Raw genomic sequence first — 12,500 nt, 5'->3', positions numbered from 1 at the left:
GGATTAAAAACGTCCTCTATATGCCCCGAATATAAACCTATATGGCGATCTGCTGTGTGACATCCATGACATATTTATATTGCATTAACATGTTGCAGTACAAGATCAGAAGATGCTATAAATACGTTGATATATAAGTAAGTATTTCTATTTTAAGCCTTTGAAGTCCCTGTTTTGTGTCATTTAATATCATGGCTTCTCCCGTTATTTCATTTCAAGTAATAGGATTTGTTCCTGAATAGATCCCGCGACACTAAATGCTAAAATTTGATATGCACAAGTATAAACATCCAAGCCACCATCCGACGGCAAAGCGTGAGTAGCGGTGCGGTAATTGGAGAACAACAACACGGAACAAAGCGGTGGGGACGTGCTAAAAACAGACACACCTGAAGCATGACTTAAGACATACCTTTTAATGAGGTGGGCTCTGCTATTCACGTAGCTGGAGTCAATGGAGTAGTTTTCCGTCTGTAAGAGAAACAAGAGGGTCGCAAGGAGGGGGTGGGGAAGGGAGGTGGGGGATAGGGTGGTGGGGTAGGGTGGGACAACAGAGAGAGGGGCTTTTAATTATGGAAGGCACCAAAATAATGTCCCAAGGAATTGGCAGTCAATAGAAATGTTATTTTACACAAAAGGCCGCGCTGAGCCGCCTCGTCTTTCTAAGAGACGCACACAAAAACACAAGAATGGTAGCAAGGGGAGCTCGGACAGGAGTAGGAGCATCTCATCCTTTCCTCTCCTCCTCTCCTTTCCTCTCCTCTCTCCCTCTCCTCTGCTGTGTGCCGTTCTCCCTTTACTCTGTTTCTCTCCCCTCCCCTCTCCTCTGATCTCCTTTCCCTCTCTCTTCGTCTTTTGTATTCTCTCCTCCCCTTAGCTATCCTCTCCTCTCCTCTCCTCTTCCTATCTCCTCTCCTCCTCCCACCTCCTCCTCTGGCGGTCATGCCCTCGGTATTTGAAACGTTATCGAGACCAAATGCCTCACACACACACATACACACACAGACACACACACACACGCACACAGAAGAAGAAGAAAAGTCAGACATCCCCTTTTTGGCGTGTATTTCTTCATACAGAAACTCACTTCCCCGTGTTTAAATATATAAATATAAGTGAACAAATCTGCAAGTAGAGGAAATTAAGAGAGTACCCGGGGAATGGTTACTTTGCAATTGCAGATGAAAAGCCTTTCAAAAATATGCATACGATGGATCTCTGACCCACATTAGAGAACACAGTTCAAAGACGCTCGGCATTTAACTTCTATTTTTCCCCGTCTTCATCACATTTCTTAACATTTATTGAGCCCACATTAACATGGTATAGGCTGGAGAGTTCCCGGCAGATGGAAATGCACGCTGTCAACGTCCACAGAGCAGAGGAGTGTCTGCAAAGCATCCACTCACACGGGATAAGAGAAGAGACAAGTGCTCCTAAAGGACATACACAGTCATGCTAAAGTAAGGTTACAACCCTTTCAACAAAACTTTATAAGATGCAGCTGTTGTCGGAAGCAATAAAAAAGAAAAGGAAGAGGAGAAAAAGCAGTATTCTCTCTCTCTCCCTCTCCCACCCCCTCTCTCTCTGTCTCTTTCTCTCTCTCTCTCTCTCTCTCTCCCACCCTGTCCCTCTCTGTCTCTCTGTCTCTCAGTCTCTGTCTCTCTCTCTCTCTCTCTCTCTCTCTCTCTCTCTCTCTCTCTCTCCCCCCTCCCCGCAGCAGATACCGGGTCCAGATTAAAACTGAAGGCCGGCCGCCAGACCTCCGAGGAGAGTCTTCAGCATTGAATACATGAAAAAAGGGCCGCCAAGTACGTCCCTGTGATAACAAAGGTTAATGGAGTCGCTGGAGTGCTGCCGTTGGAGCGTTACGTGAGCTAGAGACTGTATTCCACACAGTCCTCTCAGACACAAGGGGGTCAACGGTCCCTATGGGGGCAAGGCGACAACCGCACACCATTTGTATAAAGAGAAAGAACAACGTAGGGAGAAAAAAAAAACGGAATCCACATGCCACGGGGGTTAGAGCCTTTCCATTCCTATCATTGTATAGGGCCTGTATATAAACGTCAGGCTGGATTTCACGCCTGGACGCTCCCGGAGCAGAGACAGTGGAGAGTCTGCCTCCAATCTCCCCCAGAACAACAACAACAGCATCAAATCCCACCCAGACAAATCACAACCAGCTAATGCGTTTGCCACACAGCTCCCCCTGACCTGTCGGCGGGAACGTTTTTTATAGGACCTCACGCGAGGTTTTGAGACGGACCAGATGCGCCACCGCCGTGTTTGCGTGGACGCTCCGAGCGGCGTCCCCGCACTGTTCCTGTGAGAGCTTCAAAGGCAGCATGTATACAAACGTCGGTGGCAGCCATTTTACGCCGCCCTGCCACCACACAATGTGCTGCTCATCACCTCCATAGTAATAATAATAATAGCACCGAAAACCAGTCCGCGGAGAAGGGGGGTAATTACCGGACGACGTTTCGCAACAAAGTCACGTCAACTCGGCCCGGATGAATGCCTTGAGTCACCGCGAGGAGGATGAGGCAGTCTGTTGCCTCGGCTCTTTGATTCCCTGATTGTGTTCGCCGGAGCTAACAATAACGACATCCTCATCAGGAGCGAAGGCATTTCATAGAGAGGTATTAAAGATGGTCGTGCAGTCTGGATGGACTCATACCAATTTCCTTTCGTTGTCCTCACCTAACTGATCTTCGCCTTGTGATGATCGAGACGATAAGTTGTCAGCGGGAGCCGACAGTATTTACACCAAAGCACCAGCCTTCCTCCATGACTCCTGTGCTTCTCGACAACATCTTTATCAATGTAATTGGCAGCTCTCTGTGAGGTGACATGCACACGGTAACATTAAGGCTAAGACCCGATCCGTTAAGTAATTCATAATAATTACCCCCCTTAATTAATGACGGAGGTAATCACCGTATAGACAACGGCCTCGTTGGTTGACACTAAAACGTACGGCCAGATATGGAGGATCCGCGGTAATTGTGCGGCGTTGTACCTGTGCTCCACTTTGTGGCCCAGTGATCAGAGATGATCCATTATTCAGCCTCCTCTATGTCTCGCTGTGCATCGAGGGGGCAGCTAATGAACATGCATAGCGGGAACAACAAGAGCATAAACGCCATTAAGGAGACAGCAAACTCATCTCCCCCACCGCCTCCCTGCAGGTGAGGGGAATGGACGGCCATACGGAGAGTGGGGGCGCGGGGGACTCAAAAGGAACACACAATATGTCCCAGATTCTCTGTCGGTGTTTCAGCGGGGATGTGTTTTCCATAATGCAACAGTCCTCCATGGTCCTTACATCAGCTCTCCTCAACCTGTTCGTTACTGTCTGTCGCCCGCTATGCAAATTGGAAATATGTTCACAGCGAGGGAAATTTTTAACTTTAACTACTCAAACCTATCAAACTGCTCCAAAGTATGCTCCTTTGTCATTGTTATCTTAGTTGTGTGAATGAGGAACGCTAATAATGTTCTCTAATCAGCTATCCGTATAAGGTCAGGACCAAATTTGGATGTTGGGACGTTCGGCATGTTTAGCAAACATGCACTGCATAGTAACAGGCTTTTAATAGGCTGTGAAATAATTCAGACATATACATATAATGTTCATAAAAATAAATATACCTATATATATGTATGCATAACGATTATTTACATATATTAGCTTAATGGCAAATGTTCCACAGCCCGTTACTGGTCCGCGGCCCGGAGGTTGAGAACCTAAGCTTTAAATAGAGTGCCAGTGCTTAAAACATTCATTGCAGGTGCCTACCAAAGGAGGCACTAAGCATATACATAGCGTTCAAGGTTGTCAATTGCGATTAGCATGCGCTTTAACATGACACTCTAATAGACTGCGCCAGCTGCTCCCCGCGGGCTAAGCCATCTAATCGCCAGAATTTTTTAAATGAATAAAAAAGTTACGATTTCCATTTTAAATCTATTTAATATACATACAGATAAATACACCGGAGGAGTCACCCTCGGCATTAGCGGTTCACTCTAGGCTCCTTATTGTGAAGGAGACTCGATTTAAAAACTGAAAAGGAAAAAAAAAAGGAAGAAATTTGTCGTTACGTCGGACGTTACGTTTCCTGTTCAGAAACGTAACGTCCGCCCAAGTATCCGACCGGCCCCAAATTCGAGAAATGTCAATATTTCTCTCGCCGGGTTCAAGTTTCAGGGCGGAAGAGGAGGAGGAGGGTTCACTCTGTCACGGTGAGGACACCACAAATGGCTTCCTAATCAGATTGGACAATGTGTTGTTGTGATCCGAGCGCGGTGCCGGTTTGGCAGCTAAAGCCACTCCAATCCCACAATTATTGTTCCGTTTCATCTCGAGGACCCAGCGAGAGAGTCTCTCGTGCCACTGGCTGACTAATAGCTGGTGTCAAGACCAGCAAACGGGTGTGTGTGTGTGTGTGTGTGTGGCGAGGGGGGGGAGCGGGTTGAGGTTTGACCCCAGGGACTTCCCCCTCCCCTCACCACCACCACCACCACCGCCACCACCACCGCCACCACCACCGCCACCACCACCGCCACCACCACCACCACCACCACCACCACCACTCAACAGCACAGGCCCACCTTACCCCTTGTGACTCTTTCTATCCAATAAACCGGGTTTTGAGGATAAATAAAGAGAGACAGAGTGGGGGGGGGGGGGGGGTGAGGCTTGGCTCAGCTCTTTGGCACCGAGAGGAAAAGCAATCTCCTCGCCTAGTTGCTACCGTGAGATTTGATTTGCCTTCGTCCCAGCGTGACAATTGGTTCCGTAGTCTGGATGCAAGTGTATTCATTGTGGTGGGCCACGGGGGGGACTGCAGAGAGGAGCGGGGGGCGGGTGGGGTGAGGTGAGGTGGGTAGGGTGGTGCTCTGTAGACAACAGCACTCACACCAGTAAGCAGCAGATACGATCAACAGACGCCACAAAGACAGAGGGAAAAGAGAGCAGAGATAAGGTCACACACGGCCACCCTTTTATATGCATTACTTTTTTTTTTGTTGCTGTTGCACATTTCCAGTGTATCAAATAACTGCAATAAAACAAGCGTTTTTATACTGAAAGCAATACGTCCTCGGGTGGAGGGGGGATATTTCAAAAGCAGTATAAAGATGATACTCCGGGTTTAATGGTTGAACTCACTGTTTGATGTATGTGTTCCACCACTGTTCAATGTAATATGAGTTAAGGTGGCCATTTTGAGTTTGAAAAAATAGCATTGACGTGGCTGCCATTTTGATAAACGTAGTTTGCTATCGGACTGCATCTATGCTTGGATTAGAGTGCTAATAAAGTGAAGAAAGAAGGGAAAATATAAGAAACAGCCATGGATTCAGATCTGGTCTGAAATCTTTATAGCCACTGACTTTTTAAAGGACTTGATATACACGTTGCTCTGGGTAATGTTGTTTCCCTCTACATATAGACTCACACACACACCCACACACTCCAGTATCAGCTCATACTGTCGTTTGCCATTTTGTTTGTGAGTTTGTGATGACAGTTTCAATTTCCGTCTCGATCGTCAGTGAATTTCAAGCTCACTCCTAGACTTCCCCCGGTCCGGGAAGGAAATGTGACACATAATAAGCCTGTTGTTGATATCCTCACGAAGAAGGATGTATTCTGACACAAAAATAATCAGAAAGAGAGCAAACACATGCAGAATTACAGACGCATGTATCCCTTCTGCTGCATTACTGCTGTAAATTGTGTGTGTTTGTGTGTGTGTGTGTGTGTGTGCGTGTGTGTGTGTGTGTGTGTGTGTGTGTGTGTGTGTTTGTATTTCTGTCTGTCCTTCCGTCAAGTACATCTATTCCAGACCGAGTTTCACACATACGTACGTGTTGAGCCAAGATTTCCTTCACAGTTCAACTGTCAAAATCCACTATTCAGCCTACGCTTCGCAAACACTCTTACAGACATTTTTCCCAGCATGCCCTGCGTCTACTATCTCCACATTTGCATTACTGTGCTGGCACCCAGTCATCCCCAGGTTTTCACCCTGCAGCACCTCTAAGCAGCTCAGCCGAGCTCTGTGTGGCAACCATGGCAAAGACCCAGCCCGCTGCCTCCGCCATCGCCTGAACCAACTCCCTCCGAGTCCTCCTGAATGGATTCATTTTATGCATTTCATGTAAGGTGCTGTTTCACACATGGCAGGTCCGGAGACGTATCTCAGCGTGCATAGCTTTCCGCGACTCCGCATTCCACAGCGACTTCGCCCCCCATGGCCACTACGACTACTACAACTACTGCTGCTGCTGCTGCTCCCGATGGATTCACCGCGTTACACCGCGCTCTACCACGACTACAGAACTTCACCAGGTTCTCTCCCGCACGCCCCATTAGAGATTCAGCTGCTTCTTAAAGGGGGGGGGACGGGGGACGGACCCCAGTCCCACCTCACCCTCCTCCACCACCACCCTGCCAACACCACCCCCACAATACCCACCACCACCACCACCACCACCACCACCACCACCACCCCTGGGGAGGATCAGCACTAAAGAGGTTGAAGTAGTGCCCCGAGGCAATAGCACGGTGGAGGATGAGATTACATTTTCTATTTCTGACTGCTCTAGGGGCTGATGGGCTGGGCGGGACGGGGGGAGTCGGCCAGTGGTGAACACAGAGAGTTGTGGCCATTTAATGTCAACTGGCTGTGCTGCTGCAGCCTCAAATCAAACACAATCAATCGCAACAAAAGGGGCCCTGCAGATGTGACAAATAACCTGCCACTTTCTCTGCATCATTTCACTTCATCAGCCATCACTCCACCCCAAAAGCCAATCGGCCATTCAGGAATCAATCACGTTATGAGAGTGAGTGATTTGGTAGTCAGACTGTTGGCATAGCCTTTTAATGTGCACTCTGTCCGTTTTGTACCTTTCTGTACTTGATGTTGCCCGTGGGCACGCTGGGATTTAAACAGCTGGGAGGGTGAACGAAACGTTACAAGGTCAAGTCTCACCCGACCACTTGTGTGTGCTATTGTAAGTGTGTCACCGATTTTTCGTCAAACACAATGCCACTTCCTGGAAGCGCATCCCACACGTTGAGTGGGACTTCCTGTGTAAAGTGAGGACAACAAAAATATTTCAACGTATAAAACGAAAAAAACTCATCAACCATCCTGTGTGCAACTCGTGAAAGGGTAGCTCTGGATTCAAAGTCAATCCGTCTCTCCCTCAGACGCAGACAACAGTCAAGCATCCAATAATATATTCAGCCGTCAATTATTATAACGATTATTATTATTAGGAAAAGGAGGAAATAGCCATGACCGGGGACCGTGCCACTCAGACCCCGCAGGCTCCACGCGGACGCCGTCAATCGAGCTGTGATTAATTATGCATACATTAATAGCAAGCGCATTCATTATTCATGAGCATCTCAACGTCAAAGCTGCCCTTGCTTTTAGAGTGATGAAAAGATTTTAAATACTAGCCTCCCGCGTCCCTCCCCCCACCAACCTCGCAGACGTCTGCATTCCGGCGCAGTCAGACGCCTGACGCTTGCCTCACCGCCTCCTTAGCACGGCCTGCTGTTCCCTTCTTATCAGCGGGGGGTGTCTTTGTTCTACTCTGGCTCTCTCTCCCCCCCCGTGCCACTCAAAGGGGGCAGTGGAGTGGCACCCGCGGAGGACGGCCGGCTCCGTGCGGCCCTTTGCGGTTTCATGTAGATCCGACGGTGGGGGAGAGAGACACTCTATCCGTCCCGGGGGGCCAGCACACTATCAGTCCATCAGCGAGTCGCCTCGGTCTGTGGCGACAGAGCCTGGGTCTCGGCTTACACCCAACACCTGCGTCCGGGGCTCTACCTGGGCGTGTCGGCGCCCGGGAGACCTTTTTTTTTTTTTTGGGAGAGCGGTGTTATCGCTCTCCTCCGATCCCTCCACCCCACCCCACCTCCGACCGCCGTCACCCCGCGACAGTCTGAGCCGAGGGATTAGGAGTTCCAGGTGCTTTACATCGTTAAAAAGAGGGACAGGAGGAGAGAGGGCGGAGGAGAAATAGTTGGTTATCGCCGTGGTTACCAAGAGAAGGAATCCGGCTTACTTTTCTTTAAGCCCGTTGAACGTAATCAAAGTCAGATAGCAGGAACTTCCCCCTGAGGCGAGTCCCGAGGGATTTCCCTTAATTTGGATGTCAGGCCCAAAAGTTTTCACACTCCCCGAAATCCCGAAATCCGCTAATGTCTGCCTGACGCCACATGAGAGAGAAGTAGGTGGTGCATTACCCAACTACGCCCAGAGAGTTCCCTGTCTGGCGTTGAAGGTAGCCTGTAATCCAGGTGGATTTAGGGGGAGCCCAGCGCTTCCTGGACCAGCTGTGATAAACAGACATTAGAGGCAGACCTTCAGCCATGAGGAGAAGGATGGGGGGCAACAAGTTGAGGCAACTTCTCCTCTGGGGGAAGGCCTTTAAAACATATGGAGAGATTAAGTAAGTATATTTACTGTATATAAAGTGTCTACACATCATCACAGGTTATTATGTTGGTCCACAAAGAATGAACCGATCAACCTTTGTGGGGAAACAGACCCACTTATCCTCTTCACTTATGTCTGGGCTTCACTCTTTGCTAAATTATATATCTGTTGTGTGGGCTTATTTTTATTTTTGGTCAGCAGCAACAGTCACATTGACTTTAGCCAGACTTTTGCTCTCTCTCTCTCTCTCTCTCTCTCTCTGCATCTCTTTGTACCTCGCCCCTTCTGACGAGGCATCTTCCCAGACATTTTTGTTGGACAGAGATTTGCGTCAGCTCATTACAGTCTGCGAGGCTCTCCGAAGCGGATGCACTCACTCTGAGATGGATTGAGTAGGTCTGTTTATTGACATGCCTTAATCTGACACTGGATAAGAGAATGAGTCACAGCTTCGAGACACACACACACACACACACACACACACACACACACACACACACACACACACACACACACACACACACACACACACACACGCCATACACAGTGCCACACCAGGACCGGTGCCAGCAGAGGAGGACGTTGCACCCAGGAATAAGAGTGGAACTTCATCAGGACTTAATCTGAGCACCCCGGGCCACTCGCTCAAACAAACCCTGTTTACACTCCGTGCTGGCCGGCTGGGAGGGGCGGGGCGCTTTGAAACCAGCGGTGAGTGCAGGTGCTCATAACCAAAACACACACACACTCACACACACACACACACACACAGGTACATGGATAAATAGGCGAAGCGTGTGCCGTTGGCACACATACCCAACTTCAAGCATCCATTTGTACACATACAGTTAGTCACACACAAACAGATACAGAGAAACACGCGCCACGCATATGCACGCACACACACACGTGCGCACTCGCAAACATCAACACACGTGCGCACGCACACACACGCACACATGCACACAGATAAACAGACAAAGTGTGCACTTTTGGCCTAGGCACATAACACCTAGCATTCACGTGTGTACAAACACACACACAAACACGGACACGATCAAGACTCTTCCTCTGCCTGCTAACCTGACACCACTTTAACCACCATATCAGCATACACCAGCTGCCGTGTCTGCTGTGTTTTGTCTCACAAATGAGAACTGGTCCTTGAACCAGAGTTGGATGTGATAAGGCTGGATGCCAATAAATCATAGAAAGGAGCTTTTTAATAAACAGATGGGCTCACTAGATCCCCATCTCACACACAACAAGGCTGCCTAGCGTCGGCGTATCGGTAATGGACGCCAGCTCCGTGGCTTTGGATCCCGTGGTCCGCCGCATCAATGTGAAGCACATCTGGTGTTAATATTTGGGACGGTCCTTCTATCTAGGCAGCTGTCAGCGGCAGGATTTGACGGCGGAGCATTAGCTGCACCGCGCATCGCCCCCACATCTGTGCACCTAGCTTGTTAGCCGCGGCGGCGGCGCCGGCTGCCGCTAGCGTGCAGTAGTATAGGCGCCAAATGTTGTAGCGTGTCTGTGTTCTCCGGCGAGCTGAAGTTTTTACATTGAAGGGGAAGTTCTTCTCAACTGTGTGATGCACGGGCAAGAAGTTACCTTTAAATATGCAAACCCTGTGCGTTGTAGCGGCCACAACATGTAAAACTATTCGGAGCTAACGCAGAGAAACCCAAATCACAAGTCTAACCCTTAACCTCACAAGGAAACAGGATATACAAAGGCGCACACATACACAAACGCACACACACACAATCGCATACACTGAGATACAAACACTAGCCACAAAATGTAAAATAACTTGACCTCACTTGAAAACAAGATATACAAACGCACACCCACACACAAACACACCCACACACACACACACACATGCACACACACACAACCACACCCATGCACACACACCCACACACATACCCACACCCACACACACCAGGGAGGAGAAGCAGGCTGCAGCCTCCTAGCCGGGTGTGTGTGTGTGTGGAGGGGGGCAGGCTGTTAGTTTGAGGGCTTGGCCAGCAGCTATAGTGGGGCCAGATGTAACAGGGGGCCGGACCAACCCCCACACTCTCATTCGCCAGAGGATTTCAGCAGCTGAAACACACAGGGATTAGCTGCTCTGACTTTGTTTAGTTTAATTTGTATTGGGGCCAAACATGTTGTTTTTTTGGGGGGTTGGACATCCAGAGTCATTGAAAATAACGTGGGAGGGAGTAGCGCTTGAGATGCAGGAACAAGGCACACACACACACACACACACACTAGTACACGCACATGCACACACAGACACACACAAACCCGTCCTCATCGCCAAACAGAACCCTAGTGAGCCTCTTATTCTGATGCATTGTGTAATATAGTCGGCTCTGTTGTTGCCCTACATATGCTTCTTCACACCTTGACTTCCTGGAAACAAAGGCCGTAAATCATTTGGTTCTGCTGCGGTGAACTTGTTGTTGTGAGGGTATGCAAACCTGTGTGTGTGTGCGCCCGTGTCTGTGCCTGTGTGCGTGCGCGTGTGTGTGTGTCGATAAGCCGATAAATACAAGCACATATCTTAAGGGTGAATGTTTATCAAGATGGATGCCGATCGCTCCGCCGCGCTACCCTGATAATACCACTCTGCTCTTTAGTCCCGGCTTCTTGATTAAGAGCCAATCTCCTCCCAGGCCCACAGAGCACGGCGTCCTATGACGGAGAAGTCCCCGCGGAGATCTGAAGAAATTACATTTGTAATCTGGGAATTTAATAAATGAACATGGGGAGGAGGAGGAGGAGGAAGAGGAAGGAGGAGAACAGGAGAGATCTGTACACAATCATAATGATTCTCCTCCCTGCTGACTTATTGGCAATGGTGCACTGCTGGGGAGGGAGGGAGAGAGGGAGGGAGGGAGGGAGGGAGAGGGAGAGAGGGAGGGGCAGAGAGGGAGGGAGAGAGGGGGGAAGGGAGGGAGGGAGAGGGAGAGAGGGAGGGGGCAGAGAGGGAGGGAGAGAGGGGGGAAGGGAGGGAGGGAGGGAGAGGGAGAGAGGGAGGGGCAGAGAGGGAGGGAGAGAGGGGGGAAGGGAGGGAGGGAGGGAGAGGGAGAGAGGGAGGGGCAGAGAGGGAGGGAGAGAGGGGGGAGGGAGGGAGAGAGGGAGGGAGGGAGGGGCAGAGAGGGAGGGAGAGAGGGAGGGGCAGAGAGGGAGGGAGAGAGGGGGGAAGGAAGGGAGGGAGGGAGGGGCAGAGAGGGAGGGAGAGAGGGGGAAGGGAGGGAGGGAGGGAGGGAGGGAGAGGGAGAGAGGGAGGGAGAGAGGGAGGGAGGGGGGGGGAGGGAGGGAGGGAAGGAGGGAGGGAGAGAGGGAGAGAGGGATCGAGCAAAGGAGGGAGCGAGGGAAGGAAATAGGGAGGGTGCCAGGGAAGGAGATAGGGAAGGGAGATAGGAAGGGCGTGAGGGGAGGGAGGGGAGAACAAAAAGATCACCACCGCAGCGTTGACAAATGAGCGAGTGCCGTCAGGGAATGGGTACGTGGGCTATTCAAGTGAGTGAGTGGGCCACATACAAGCAACCCCCACTCCCTGCTCCACCATTAACAATAGCTCTCCGAGAGAAAATATGGCAGGATGCAGCCATCCAGTGTGCTGTAGCCAGGGCCCGCGGTCATACAAAAGCTTCCCTTTTTTGTCTTGTGCAGGTGACAGTCTGGCAGGGAGCTAATGTACCATGAACTGGAGGGAGAGGGATGAGGGGGGGGGGGGGGGGGTCGCAGAAAGTTTTATTACAAACACACCCAAACAACCGAAGATGAAGGGAGAAGAAGAAAGTGTGCGCACTCCAAAGCATTGTCCCTCCACAGAGAGAAAAATAGGAGCACCCTTAGCTAGGCCTCTGCTCTAACTGTCAAACGCTCTGTACAGCGATCACTTTCAGTCTATCTCTCTCTCTCTCGCTCTCTCGCTCTCTCCGTGCCTCTATCAAAAGATGTAACTGTGTAAAAAGAAATGTCACAGCAAAGGGACGGGAAGAGGAGTAA

General features: G+C 50.1%; 1 protein-coding gene across 6 annotated transcripts in view; it reads right to left on the bottom strand.

Moving 5' to 3' along the window:
• The window catches only part of pcdh19 (protocadherin 19), a 61,321-nt gene that overhangs the window by 25,702 nt on the left and 23,119 nt on the right, over positions 1-12,500 (bottom strand). For 3 of the 6 annotated variants that reach the window (XM_079744208.1, XM_079744212.1, XM_079744210.1), the window contains exon 3: positions 413-471. In XM_079744208.1, the coding sequence (XP_079600334.1) occupies positions 413-471 (59 nt within the window). The remainder of the gene's footprint in view (positions 1-412; positions 472-12,500) is intronic. The other 3 variants (XM_079744207.1, XM_079744211.1, XM_079744209.1) reach the window with 1 other exon arrangement.

Source organism: Pollachius pollachius (assembly GCF_949987615.1).
Source record: "Pollachius pollachius genome assembly, chromosome: 10".
Taxonomy (NCBI): domain Eukaryota; kingdom Metazoa; phylum Chordata; class Actinopteri; order Gadiformes; family Gadidae; genus Pollachius; species Pollachius pollachius.
Note: the sequence above shows the minus strand (reverse complement) of the source record. Positions and strands in the feature narration are given on the sequence as shown.